Consider the following 15,414-nt stretch of genomic DNA (forward strand, 5'->3'; position numbering starts at 1 on the left):
CAAAGGGATCAAGCGTCAATTGACGACGCCTCACACACCTCAGCAGAATGGTGTTGTGGAACGTAGGAATCGTACCATTGTGGAGATGGCAAGATGCATGCTAAAGGGCAAGGGATTGCCTAACCATTTTTGGGCTGAAGCTGTTAATACTGCAGTCTACATTCTAAATCGGAGCTACACAAAGGCTCTCAAGGGAAAAACACCTCATGAGGCTTACACTGGTAAGAAACCATCTGTTTCACATTTCAGAATTTTTGGATGTGAATGTTATGCACATGTTCCAGATGAGAAGAGAAACAAGTTACAACCAAAAAGCAGAAAATGTATCTTCTTGGGTTATAGTGATGAGCAGAAGGCTTACAAGTTATATGACCAAGAGGCAAAGAAGATCATCGCGAGCCGTGATGTGGTGTTCAAGGAGGAGCCGCATACAGTGGAGGAGGAGAAGGCAAGGTCTTCCACTTTATCATCAAGCGAAGAAGTAGTCCACTATGAACCTGTCCCGAGAGCTATCCCTATCCTTAAGGAGGAGGAAGCATCATCTTCAGATGATGAGGAAAAAGTTCACCAACCTGACATCACCCCACCGGAAAAGCCATTGCCGCGCTGGGTGAAGCAGCTCTATGACCACAATAATCCTATGCCTGCATCTGTTGAGGAGAAGGCAGACGGACCAAGGAGGTCTCAGAGAATAGAGGAGCAAAGGAGGGCTTCTGCTCACATAGTCAACATGGCCTTGATGGTTGAGATTATGAGAGAAGTAAAGGAGCCAACTGACTTAGAAGAAGCACTTGCAGATCCATCATGGAAGGATGCTATGCAAGCGGAGTATGACAGCATAATGAAGAATGACACTTGGGTGCTAGTGGATCGACCAGCAAAGCGGAAGGTTATTGGCACCAAGTGGATCTGGAAGGTAAAGTACAAGGCTGATGGTACCTTAGAAAAGTACAAAGCTAGACTGGTTGCCCAAGGATTTTCACAAGTTGAAGGGTTTGATTTTCAAGAGTCATTTGCCCCAACTGCCAGAATGACCACTATTCGCACGGTACTTGCAGTGGCTGCCCACAAGAAGTGGCCAGTGTACCAAATGGATGTTAAGTCAGCGTTCTTAAATGGTGACCTCAAGGAGGAGGTGTACGTGGCTCAGCCACCAGGGTTTGAGGCCCCCCATTCTGAGAACAAAGTGTGTAAACTGAAGAAGGCATTGTATGGGCTGAAACAAGCCCCCAGAGCATGGTACCAGCGGATAGATAGGTTCTTTTTAAACCTAAACTTCAAAAGATGTGCCTCAGATGCTAACTTGTATGTTTACAGGGATGGTAAAAAATCTGTAGTGATTGTCCTATATGTGGACGACCTTCTTATTACAGGTGACTATGAAGATATGATCAACCAAACTCGAAAGGCTTTGAGTTCTGAGTTTGAAATGACAGACTTGGGCTTGGTGCACTATTGTTTGGGGATTGAAGTCTGGCAAGAGCCAGGAAAGATCTTCATCTCTCAGAAGAAGTATGCATGGGAGATCTTGAAGGCATTTGGCATGACTGAGTGCAAGGAGATAGCTACACCTATGGAGGTGAATGCAAAGTTATCCGTCGAGGATACATCAGCATTAGCAGACATTGGGAGGTATAGGAGGTTGGTCGGCAGTCTGATCTACTTGTGTAACACCAGACCAGATATCAGTTTTGTTGTTGGTGTTTTGAGCAGGTTCTCAAACAAACCTCATGAGAGTCATTGGAAGGCTGGGATGCGGGTGCTCAGATACTTGAAGAAAACTCTTGACTATGGTATCACATACAGTTTCGGAACTTCTTTTGTGGGGAACTGTGACTCAGATTGGGCAGGAGACATTGATTCCAGGAAGTCAGTTTCTAGTTATTGTTTCTCTTTGGGTTCAGTAATTTTCTCTTGGATTAGTAAGAAACAACCAACAGTGGCATTGTCTTCTACCGAAGCAGAGTACAAGGCAGCTTGTTTTGCTGCATGTGAGGCCGTATGGTTGAGAAGGATTCTATGGCATATGGGAGTGCAGGATGAAGAACCAACTGTGCTGAGATGTGACAATCAGAGTTGCATCGCCATTGCCAAAAATCCAGTGTTTCATGCACGCACCAAACATATAGAGATCCAGTATCACTATGTGCGTGATTTGATGGAGGATGGGATAGTGGAATTGGTCTACTGTCCAACAGAGGAGAATGGAGCAGATATCTTCACCAAAGCACTTACGAAGGATCTACTTCAAGTTCATCTTCAGAGACTCGGCATTGGGCCAAGGAGATAGTTCACCTATAGGTGGACATTGAGGGGGGGTGTTAGATATGATCAATGCCCCACCCTCATTAGGTGCTACCAATGATCCATGGTGCTCAAAGTTGTAAGGCCCCCATTATGAGGAGAAGCCAAATGTGAGCCCGGACATTGGTTGAGTCCTGACTTGTATATCAGATGAGGTCTATGTGACCGGATGGCAAAAAGGTGACTGTTGTGGGTCTAATCTTTGGGTTAGACAGAGTGGTTAAGTTGGTAGCAACTCGAGGCACATTGCATTGAGTTGCGTGGTAAGGGAGTTAAAAGGGGCCCCTATTGTGGGGTCCGGGGGCCGCGGAAGCGACCCCTGGCTGGGGGGTCCCAGGGGGGCCAGCGGCCCCCCTGGCGAGGGTCCGGGGGCAGCGCCCCCGGCCCGATGGTCAAGGGAATATTCCCTAGAATATTCCCTGGCCGACTAGTGGAGGCTCATATGGTAGGTCGGTCAGCAGGCCGACCTAACGACCTTCGCGGGCTATAAAAGCTAAACCCCTTCGCAGCCATCTCTCACTCATCTTTCACCCAGTCAGAGTTGTTGTTCCAGCTAGCCTTAAGCTCTTCACCTATCTTCTGTCTAGATCGCCATCTAAGCTTCACTCAGTGGAAGCGTACGGGTGGACAGAGCCATCTTTGTATCAGTTGTTTGAAGTTAAAGAATTTACTGATTCTCCTATTATCTGTTGTGTACTCTCTATCTCTTTCTCAGATTCTGTTCGCTGCGCCGTGTAATATTTTACAAGGCCTTTTGGACTTCTAGGGTCCATGAGAACTTTGAGTTTCTTGTGAGTTTGGTGAGTGATGTGACTATCTTTGAGTAATCCTTAATAAATATCCTATAGAAATTGGCAAATCCAAGGAAACATTGGATAGTGCGAACACATGTGGATGTTTGCTATTCAAGAATAGTCTCAATTTTCTTGGGGTCCATGAAGATTTGTCTCTTTAAGACATTGTTCTCCAATAATTTCACTTTTTTTAAATGGAAAAAACTTCTCAAGTTTTGCATATAATCCTTTTTCTCTCAGCTTTCCAAAACTAATTTTACATGGTGCTCATATTCCTTTGGATCTTTTGAGAATATTAAGATATCATCTAAGTATATAGCTGTAATATCATCTAGATGCTCTTGGGAGAGATTATTAATCATTTGTTGAAATATTGTAGGAGCATTGGTGAGACCGAATGACATAACAACATACTTGAAGTGACCATACCTTGTGCGAAATGTTGTCTTTCATTTGTCTTCTTCTTTGATCCATACAAGATTATACGCCCCTTGTAGATCAATCTTTGTGAAGATCCTCGCTTCTCCAGGGCGTCCAAGAGCTCTACTATCAACAGCAAAGGGTATCTATTTTGATTGTTATCTTGTAAGTTCTCATCAGTGTTCTTCTATAGTTCAGCTAGTTTATCAAGGGATAGCTTGTAGATGGGTTCAAAAGGTGGTTTAGCCCCCTAATGAAGTTCTATAGCATAATTATATGGTGTGTATTTTGGCAATATCTGCATTCTTCTTTTCAAACGTAGCTTGACGACTGACTCATCCTTACTAGATTCTTGAGTTGGCATATGATATATCAAGTAGGTTGGTTCTTACCTAACTATCTACATAAATGCTTTGGTTCCTAGATATAGTTACTTTCCTTGATTTTCACAACATATAATATTTTGCTTAATCCAATCAATTTCTGGGTTGTGTTTCTTTAGCCAAGGCATCCCAAGGATGATTGGACTTGTGGGATTGGATATGACATTAAAGCATACTCTAGATTTGTGATCGCCAAGAGTTACCACGAGTGGTCGAGTTTCCTTGGTAATATCTCCAGATGCTAGAGGTCCTCCATCCATGACTTTAGTTGGTGGAGGATTGTTCCAGTATTGGAATCTGGTACCTATTCAAAAAGCCATCATCTATGAGACATGTGAAGGTCCTAGACTTGACCAAGGCTTTGAGGAAAAGGGCCTTTCTCAGCAGGATCATCTGGATTGTGATAAGGAAAGTTTCCATGGTTGTGGTTGGAATCAAGAGACCCTTTCTTATATCAAGGTCCTATTATACAGTCTCATTTACAACCACACATCCTCATTTTCCAGTTGTGAATTTGGTAATATCTATTTGCATTGGTTTAGCTTTGGTTTCTTCTTTGATTGGGTCTTTGATTGGGGCTCGGTTCCATTGGAAAGGCCTTCGTTCTGCTTGCTTTTTTTGCTTCCTTGCGAACACTCGATTATTACATTCGATGGCTTGCATGATATAATCATTGAGTTTTCTTGAATCAAGCATAGTGAATATAAGGTCCTTGATGTCATCTCAAAGACCCTATCTGAATTGGTTGATAAAATAATCCTCATACCAAGTGAGGTCACAAATTGATTGCCTAAATTTAGACGCATAAGCAGAAGTAGGATGGTACCTTGTTGTAGCTTCCAAAGTTTTGTTTCTATTACTCGACCAAAGCGAGAATCTCCAAATGTGAAAGTGAGCTTGCAAAGAAATGCCTCATAGTTATAAAGTACTTGCATATTCTTTTCAAAGATTGGGGTGAACTATGATAAAGCTTGACCACAAAGCAAAGTCTCAATGAATCCCACCTTGGAAGCATTGTTTGGATACCTATTCGATTGCATGCGGATATAGAGCTTTACTTGTTGCAAGAATCCCTTGGAACTTTGAACTCTCACCATTGAACTTCTCTAGCATGCTGATATTGGGTTCTCTTGTTGGGGGATGATAAATACATAGAATCATCTGATCACTTCGTATGTTGTTTTGCAAGTCTCAGATATGGTCTTACATCTATTGAAGTGCAAAGCCTACATGCATAGGGTGTTCTCTTTGAAGTTGCACTCATTGTTTATTCAAGACTTGAATTTGTTATTGGAGGTTTTGAAGGGAGGCTACGATTCTTTCGAGGGTTGCCTCCATGGTGCTCAGTAAGGTTAGCCAGTCGGATGGAATCCAAAGGGGATCGAGGGAGGAGTGTATAGTTGGAACATTGGTTGGGTTGAAGTAACCAAGGCTTCCCACCCCCTAAAGTGCCACGTTAGATGACACCGATACAAGAAGGCACAAGTAAGAATGCATAGGAATATGAAAAAACCTATTGGATGCAGTGGCCCAAAACGGCCAATTTGACGATACATAATCGTATGGATATGTCCAATGACATATGGTACAATCAATATCGTACAACACAAGGAGATAACTATGCTTAGAACTAGCTCAATGCTCAAGTCCTCTCATCATGATGTGGGGAAACTCTTCAGGTAATTCGCTCAAGAAAAAAGAACCCAATGTTTAGAAATATGCCCATTTGTCCACATATCCGCTATGAAGAAGAAGAAAACTTGTCAAGTACACCATCATAACCTTTGTTGCACTTGCAAACTACCCACTTTTTTGAGAGAGGAGAAATAATGGCAACTCATTGAGCTCAACTTGTGGAGGGTGCAAACGTTCCATGCAAGGTCTTCATGACCTACCAAGTCCCATCCCAAATAATGACTAGACATGAGTAATGATTCACCAAGCCCATGTGTTCATTGAGCCATGGTTTTCTTGAAATCATATTGAAGTTGAGAAGAGAAGCCACCTTTAGAGAGTCAAACCTTGAAACCTTCTATTTCGATAACTCTTCCAGTTACTTTCTTAATTGGTATTTCTTAATTTTTCTCTTTCTCATTGGGTGAAAATCTTTCCCCACAACTTCTATTACATTATGCAAAGATATATCTCTCGAGAATCCTATATTGGATCAAGTTCCCAAATGCTCCACTCTCCACCAACCAAAGTGTCAAATGGCCTATGTCTATTTCTTGCATAAGAGCAAGGTCATGAAACCCCAAGCAATAAGATACACATCCCCTAAGGGTGCTATTTTAAGATAAATGTTGTGGTGAATGATGTTATTATCTCCAAGTTCTTAACTATTGCCTTAGAATTTGGTCCTTTGAGTAAAATTTCGTGGCCATTTCTTAGCACCACATTGTATCTATTTGCATGTGAAACCCTTATTCTCTTCATTTAACTTCTTTTCCACCTCCTAGGAAGAAACTTTCTTAGGTTAACCCATCCTCTTGCACTACTACCACTTCTCATAGATTTTAGCCAACTCCATGGCTTGTTCCAAGAAATCATGACATTACCCTTCACATCAATAAAGATTTTGGTGTACAAGCAGCCTGAAAAATGGAAAGCTATCTTAGCCTTAGTAGGGAAAGGGTATACCAATAGATATTTGGTGAAGTGAGTGACAAACATACAAAATAACTCTTCTTAATTGTACCGAAAAAATTGCTACTCCCTTCATTCTTACAATTTGTAGTCCTTTGGACTAAAGTTGCTACTCCCTTCATTCTTACAATTTGTAGTCCTTTGGACTAAAGTTTTGAAGAATGGCCACACACATTTGGTCCCAAGTGCTCATTGCATGTGCTTTTAGCTAAAACTTCTAATATAGAGTTGGTTCATATTGAAGAATCTTCCAATTTGAAGAATATTTCATCTCTTTATTTGCGACACTAAAGCAATGGAAACATTCATGTCTTGCCTAAGTGTAGACAAGCTTTCCATCTTTCTTGTTAAATTTTGGAATGATTATTTTTGTCACCATGATCACATGTTGTTCCTCAAAGAGAGCAATGTGAGGATCTGGTTAATGGTTAGGGATAGGTAGAAAAGGTGGAAGGAAATGCTTAGGATGGTTGAGGCATTGTATGGAAAAAGGATTTAAGATATCAACAATGCAGGTGGAAGTAAGTGAGTAGTCCTACCTAATGTATTATGATCATCCATGTGAAATTTGTGATGGGAACACCAAAACAATACTAACCCTGCAAAACTTTTGTATTGAGATGTTCATCTTTTGAATCTAGGACCATTGATCACTTGTATCTCTCAAAACATTACTCCATACACTATCCCATATTTTGACAATTTTCCTTCAATGTGTTGAAACCATCGATTGAAAAGAATTTATATTGCTTTAGAGAATAATAAGCTCTTGGTGAAGTGATCCTATCTGCCTCAAGTGTTGTCTCTATCATTTCTTGTGCTCACTCAAATCACATCACAAGCTCAATATACAAAGTGTCTTCTTACAAAGAATCTATGGTTAAAGAAAACCAAATCCTTGTAACCTACTATAAATAAAAAGTGAATCTTGGAGTTCTTATCACATCACAAGCTCAATATACAAAGTGTCTTCTTACAAAGAATCTATGGTTAAAGAAAACCAAATCCTTGTAACCTACTATAAATAAAAAGTGAATCTTGGAGTTCTTTGATCTAGTGAGTCTTTTTCCATCATCCAGAGTTAGCTCCAATACCACCTTTAAGACTTGTACTCCTAATGCACAACTCAATAGAAGCTGAGAGAACCCTAGAACATGGAAATCCTCAATATAGTAGTTTGGTACACTTTTTTTTATAATTATGGGCTTTAAACATTCATCCCCTCATTCTAAAATTCATTGTCAAGCTCTCCATCATCATAATCATTCTCATCATCAGCTAGTGCTTCTTATTTTGCATGCTACAACCCATCTACTAGAGTTGTTTCTTTGGCCCTTGGAGCTATTGTCGAAACCTCCTCTATGGCTACTTCATCATCTCAGTGGTGCCCGTCAGTTTGCAATATGTGCTCTACTCTTCAAGAATTTATAATTTTCTTGCATGTCGCTGCTAGGCCACTCTTTTCCTCTTCCTAGTTTCTCTTTTTGTTCTAGCTTGAGGTTGCTTCTTTTACCATATAACACACTCTAAAGCTGCTACTCTTGTGTGATTTTTGTACATTATGGTACCACATCAATAGTCATTAACATCCTTACCTTAAAGTCTATCATTATGAAATATATGGTTATGTTTAAACTTTTGCATTTTGGTACATAGTTTCTTATCTCACCATCTTCACCCTTTTGCATTAGCTTTTATCTTAGTATGAGTAGTCCATTCTCAAAGGTAGACACTCCCTCTCATCTTGCTCTCATGAAAGATAGTAGTTGTCATAAAGTCTTTACTCCTTGAGCTCCCGTATTTGTATTCAATCCTTTTTTGGTTCATTCGTTTCTTAGTTTCCCTGAGTTATTGTCCAAGTTCATTGTGTTACAATTCATGTTTGTACGCTAGATCTAGTGTATTCTTTAGAAATCTCGGTGTATATTCACATGTCCTACCAAACTGTATAGGCAAAAAATATCTATTTTTGAAATAGCCAAGAGATCACCTAGTGAAATCAAGACATTGGACTAAGGGTAGTATGATGTTTGACTTGCCTTATTATTGATATTTTTTAAAAATTGGCATTGGACTAAGGCATGTGGTTCAATGTGTCCGTGTCTCTAGGAAAACAAGGATGGAATGTGTAAGACCCCTTGATAACTAGTGTGCTAGACTTGTATAATCGAGTGGGAAAAGAAAACTCATCTCAAACCATGGATGTCGATGCAGAAGGAGGAGGAGCTAAAGTTGGCTATGATGTTAAGGTTCTAATGTAGAAAAAGTAGAAATAAATGCATAAGAAGTAGAGGATGGAGAGAATGGAGCATGTTACAACCGTGATTAAAATCGTGATCGCGAAAAGGATAGATGTGCACAAAATTGTTCAGCATCCTCACAGGCCTCAAAGTTTTCGTAGGAATGTGACCTGTACTAATAGATCCTCAAGATGGAAAGTAGATTCAAAGATAAGAAATTCAAGTGTAAACATAACATGTATCTCCAGCTGCATTTTGCGCTCGTTTAAAACGCCCAGCAGTCGAACGTCAGCCTTCCATCATCCTCTAGAGAGTTGAAATCTTCATGGACCTTAATAGATGTATGTTGTGTAGGTGCTGGGGACCTGTGTTTACTATTACTAGCTTCATTCGCCGTTTTCAGGGCCATTGGTGGATTGCGGTTACAGTTCAAGATCCGTCTTGGACTTTAGTGCTGTACTTCAACACCACTGTCGACTTTTGCATTTGTACTAGAAACCAACGACATAACTACTTTTAAAGCTCCTTTTTACCAGCATGACTATGGAGTCAATTGTATGACAATAAGTATTGTGAAAAACCTATATTCAATGTGAATTTCTCGGTTAGGTTATATGACTTGTGAAAGACACCATTTTCAAATGTTTGTTTATTCTTGTAGTATTGGAAACAAGAAGCTACAAGATGTAAGAGCGAGTTGAATGTGGTGCAGGATGCTGTCAGGTATGGCCATAGTGTGATTTGATTAAAGAGCCTTGCAAGAACGTGTGTTTAATAGGGAGATAGGGTAATTACTTCGCTGGTTGATTAGCACATTGACAATAGCGATAATGCTCATATTTACATGTTGTAGATGCTTGATGGGTGAAGGCCTTCAAAAGTTACAATTAAAAGAGATAAAAAAGCTTGAAAGACAGCTGAGAGAGGCTAGACAGCGTGTACGATCAAGACAGGTAAACTGAGAGCCGCACACAGCTCAATGAAATATATAGCTATTGGTATCGTGATGTTTGACAGTTGTATCTCAATTTGTTGACAGACCAACCTGCTGATGGAACAAATACAGGAACTAAATGAGAAGGTAGGCACAAACGACTCGTGTTCAAAAACAAAAGTTAGATCTTTGGGTGCGCACTGAGCACACGTCGGTAGCCTGTACACACTTTACATGTGCACGCAAGCCTTCCTTTGTCGCACATGTCGGTAGCCTATACGCAATGTTTATGCAAAAAAGTAGCACTAGCGCCTCCGACTGCTCGCATGCAATAGGATTATGAATCTGCATGCTATGAAGGATCGATTACTACGATTTGTTGCCTGTATTTCCAGGTCCAAGTGCTGGTACGAGAAAACGACATGCTTAGAGCCAAGGTGATAATCAACGACCCGGATTTCTAGCATGATGTCGGTATGGCAGGGTGGTGATGTACACAGTGGTGGGTTGGCAGGCAACGTTGAACATTATATTATTATTCTTCTTTTTGTCGTTCTTGTTACTTTTGGATCAATGTGCAGGTGGTGGCGATGCACCAGGAGTCATCTTGGACGTGAAGTATGTGCTCTGAAGACGGCAGGAGGAATCAGCTTATAATGTCTTCGCCTTAATTCTCTCTCCCATTTTGAGTACAAAGGCAGCTTACTTGTTCGGGCATAACTAATATTTTCACAGTTCACTGTATTAACAAAATTGAAAACGGAGAATGCGTGGCCTTTCCGGCCGATCATAAGATTATAAAGGAACTTCAAAATTGTTATAACAAATATATTGAGGTAAAGGGCTTTCATGGGCAAAACTAAAGGTAGAATGGAGGAGTTTAGAGCATTGGCATTCACAATTCTCCTACATGGATGCCTAATTCACCGCGTTGTAAGTTCTTATAGTAGTTCCAAGGGTCTAAACAATGTATCTTGGAGGTGCTTTAACTTTAGATGACTCACATTGTGATTGCAGCTTCATTGCAACAATGTTCAGAAGCATGGGAAATATAACAGTAATCTTAATTAATGTTTATTTTCTTTTTCTCATTCTATGTTGTGTACATGTTTTGTAGCATCGATTCACAATCATCTAAGGGATAGCCTTGTCACTTACAAACAAGTTACATGTGGTGAAGTAGCTCATCACACAAAGTTGTTCATGGAAATATCACTAGATGATTAGGATATAATTTGAATGATCACTTATCAATTAAATAAATCTCAATAGTTCTTTTATGAGATCTCTAATGCATGCTATAAGAAAGCCATATATGGATTGGAGATTTTGCTTATGGAACTTGTGGCCTTGAGTTTGACAATTTTAGGCATCAAATGGCTTTGAAAGGAGGAATCAATATGACACAATATCCCAAATCCCATCTATGTTGTGTACATGTTTTGTAGCATCCATTCACAATCATCTAAGGGATAGCCTTGTCACTTACAAACAAGTTACATGTGGTGAAGTAGCTCATCACACAAAGTTGTTCATGGAAATATCACTAGATGATTAGGATATAATTTGAATGATCACTTATCAATTAAATAAATCTCAATAGTTCTTTTATGAGATCTCTAATGCATGCTATAAGAAAGCCATATATGGATTGGAGATTTTGCTTATGGAACTTGTGGCCTTGAGTTTGACAATTTTAGGCATCAAATGGCTTTGAAAGGAGGAATCAATATGACACAATATCCCAAATCCCATCTATGTTGTGTACATGTTTTGTAGCATCGATTCACAATCATCTAAGGGATAGCCTTGTCACTTACAAACAAGTTACATGTAGTGAAGTAGCTCATCACACAAAGTTGTTCATGGAAATATCACTAGATGATTAGGATATAATTTGAATGATCACTTATCAATTAAATAAATCTCAATAGTTCTTTTATGATATCTCTAATGCATGCTATAAGAAAGCCATATATGGATTGGAGATTTTGCTTATGGAACTTGTGGCCTTGAGTTTGACAATTTTAGGCATCAAATGGCTTTGAAAGGAGGAATCAATATGACACAATATCCCAAATCCCATCTATTGGAGAAGAGAAAAAACCATAAAATTTGCATGATAACAAAATTGGTGGCATGAAAGGTACCGATTGGGTTGCTGAACAAAATTCACTTCCCCCCATAGGCTTTGGTGTTGATTGTATCTATATTTATGTTTGTGGTATTTCCTTGAATAGATTCACCTTAGATTCTTTTTAAATGAAATGTAGAGTATGGAAATGAATATCCAAATTGGGTCCATCCCAAGTAGACTAAAGTTTATAGAAAAGCATTACGCTAAGTGGCTTCCTCCCTCGCCAGATCTCAACAATGAATTAGAATCATGCAAGTGCTTATAGCTTTATCCCATTGTGCATATTGCTTTAATTGTTCTTTTTGTTAGAAAGTTAAAAGTATTTCCAAAATCATCATAAAGTCATGTCTATCCATTCAAAATTTGAAGATAAAGATAGATTGAGAGGAAACAACTCAAGCTTCGAAATAGTAAAACATGTTGGAACAATTTAACAACTAAAGCTACCCACCACAAACAAGATGATTTGCTAAGAAAAAGGTTTTATTTTTGAGATTATACAAATGTTCACACACACACACACACACACACACACACACACACACACACTCTCTCTCTCTCTCTCTCTCTCTCTCTCTCTCTCTCTCTTTGTGCACACGTGTGTGCGTGTGCGAACACATTAATATTTGTACAATCTCGAGAGTAAAACCTTTTATATGTATACATAAAGATTTTACTTTTGGAATTATAAAGATGGTAACATATATATACACGATTTACATACAAAAGCATGGTGATGCATCAATATGCAATCATATAGATACAAAATAGTGTAATGAATAGATAGATCAACATGGAGTACAAATAGTGCTTTATACCATGGGTAATCATACTCCCAATGCAAAGATAGCACTCTAGAGGGACAAACAAAGGTCTATAAGGTGGGTTAGTATAAAATATCATAAGAGAAATCAATATGAGTAGAATTACATCACGTATACCTTCACAAGATGTGCCCATCTAGCCATGCAACACAAATAATATTGTTAATGGTTGTCATGTCAATAAAATGAAATTTGAGATGCAAGAGAAGAGGGATACGTAGAGTTACATAGAAAGTGAACATTACAAGGTTAGCATATTTAGTTTTGACTCCATTCAAGTTGATCTACCAATAAAACTTGATTGGCCATGCACACTTCATTTTCATGCGATGTATCCTTGCCCTACTAAAGCCATTAAGAAAAACCAAAGAGTATAAGTTGAAGCTATGTAAACATAAAGCACATGAATCATTTCAAGACACACAAAGACATAGGATAAGTAGTAGACAATCATGTTATTATGGACTTTGGACATATCTCACTAAATAATGTAGCCCGCACTTGGACACAAGTGTATGTACCCACATACGTACACACGCATGCACACTCATCCACCCCACCACACACATACACTCAATCATTGAAATGCATAGAGAATTCTAATGTAGCATTGTTCCATATGCAAAGAGGTTAAATTTAGGATTTTTACACTACAAGAATGTCCATAAAGGCAATAAGCCACGAGTCACCAAAAATCAATTATGTAAAGAGTCGTAGCCATCTCATCTATTTCAATGATTATGGGAGACAAGATTTGTGTTGGAGAGAGAGAAGCAATTTCAACATGTTAGCAAGAGGGAGAGATAGCATGGAAAGATGAAGGTTGATGGGAAAATCAATGATAGGAGTAGAGCTTTGGATTGATGTTTCTCAAGAAGATTCCTCGCTAATTGGTAGGGCTCACATCTTTGTTTTGATAACTGGCAACACTGGAAATTTGGTTGAGAATAATTCCATTGCACATTATGGAAGGTTAAGTGAGGTTCTAACCTTATATCACTTCTCTCATGGAAGAGTGTGTTGTTTCCCCTTGTAGTTACCATCACTTGTTGATTCTCAAAAGGCTTCTTGGAAAATACAATGTTAGCTTGATCCTACGTTTAAAAACATGTTTTGTAATGTATTTACCTCTCACTAGGCTAGAAGAGGTATAATTTAGTAGCCACTTTTGATGCCTTTCTTAGGGGTACCATCCCCAAAGGATTAACAAACTTAGTGAATTGAAAGAGTTTCAAGTCTATCTCATAGTAAAGCATCAAAGGCCTCAGTATACAAGCATCAAATTGAGAACTATATATCTCTATAGTGATTGTAAGAGAGATTCTAACGAACATTTAATAAGGGTAACTTGATAACTAATCAATGATAAGAGTAAACATTGCACTTGGTTCAAAGAGAGTATGAATGGAGAGAAGCTGTATCAACCTACTTTTGTAGCATAGTTACACATTTAGTCATCTGAAATAGTGTCAGCTTGCGTTTTTACTTAACAATTAGATAATCATAAGGAATCAACTATAGTCCTAGTTAACTATGTAGAAAAGCTACTTGACTAATGGTGTTCACTTATCCTTTGGATAGTATTGTCAAGACCACCATCCACTTGCTTTTCACCCAGCATACTTTTCATTTTTTAGTTTCTAATTAAGACTCTTGCCATAGTATCAATATGTATACAAGACTTCCTTAATTAGCCCCTTATGTAAGATGATGATTGTAAACTACCCATCTCCAATCATGCAATTACACTCCTCCAGAAAGCATACATTCATACCTTTTCCCAAAAAGATTGTAAACTTGTTCACTTCTACCTACTATTCACCTTTGACAATTTTCTTAGTAGCAAGAAACTCACCATTCATTTCATCCGTACCATGTAACCGAATCCAAGGAGAGAGAAACATTCAAAAATGACATTTTCTTGATAGATCATCCCATGTCTTGGAACATGGATATTATTTGGCTAAATTTCTAGCATGTGCAGCTATCTTATAAGTAGCCTCACCATCTTTAACGTCATCCCATTCTAGCAAGCCAGTGTTCTCATTTTGGTGTTACATATCAAAGATGTGAAATATCAAGTGCTTCATTATATGTGCCACCTATAATATATGTGCCATCACAAATTGAAAGGGAGATGTCATACTTGTTATAAAAATCTAAAATACTAATTCCTCTTATGTGATAAGCCATCACAAATTGAAAGGGAGATGTGATACTTGCTATAATAATCTATCATATTAATTCCTTTTATGATAAGCCAAACACTTCTACCTAATAAGTGAAGAAGAAAGAAGCATGTAATAGTTGTTCAATCTAGCATACCAAGCAACCCAAAACATATTGATAGTGACATGGGCATTATTCCCATTGAAAAACTATCATATATCCATCTTTCAAAACTTTTAGCAAGTGAATGCATAGCATCATGACAACGTACACTGATGTGTACTAGTGTGCTTTTTTGTGCATTTGATTGCACGTGCACATGGATTGATACATGGTCCCACATTAATGAGCTATCCCTATCAAATGAAACAAAGATTGCATTGGTCTCAATACCTTGGAGATCATAGAGAAAATTCAAGGAATTAACATGTTGATAGAGGAGCCAAACCAATAAGATCTAAGTTGACAATTCAGGAAACTTTAGTAGGTTTTCATGCAAATGATAATTTGGAAGGATTAAATCAATTTTGGCACACACTTTTTTTGAAAAACTGCAACTTTTG

General features: G+C 38.7%; 1 protein-coding gene across 2 annotated transcripts in view; it reads left to right on the forward strand.

Annotated features, from left to right (window-relative positions):
• The window catches only part of LOC148013943 (floral homeotic protein AGAMOUS-like), an 83,075-nt gene extending 72,308 nt beyond the window's left edge, over nucleotides 1-10,767 (forward strand). Inside the window, exons 3-7 of one of the 2 annotated variants that reach the window (XM_087666715.1) lie at nucleotides 9,449-9,510; nucleotides 9,641-9,740; nucleotides 9,827-9,868; nucleotides 10,117-10,223; nucleotides 10,321-10,767. In XM_087666715.1, the coding sequence (XP_087522841.1) occupies nucleotides 9,449-9,510; nucleotides 9,641-9,740; nucleotides 9,827-9,868; nucleotides 10,117-10,185 (273 nt within the window). In that variant the 3' untranslated portion in view covers nucleotides 10,186-10,223; nucleotides 10,321-10,767. Of the gene's footprint in view, nucleotides 1-9,448; nucleotides 9,511-9,640; nucleotides 9,741-9,826; nucleotides 9,869-10,116; nucleotides 10,224-10,302 lie in introns of both variants that reach the window. The other variant, XM_087666714.1, reaches the window with a different exon arrangement.
• The last annotated feature ends 4,647 nt before the right edge of the window (nucleotides 10,768-15,414 follow it).

This window comes from Lygodium microphyllum, chromosome 25 (assembly GCF_053477565.2).
Source record: "Lygodium microphyllum isolate KBCC chromosome 25, Lygodium_microphyllum_v1.1.10, whole genome shotgun sequence".
NCBI classification, from domain to species: domain Eukaryota; kingdom Viridiplantae; phylum Streptophyta; class Polypodiopsida; order Schizaeales; family Lygodiaceae; genus Lygodium; species Lygodium microphyllum.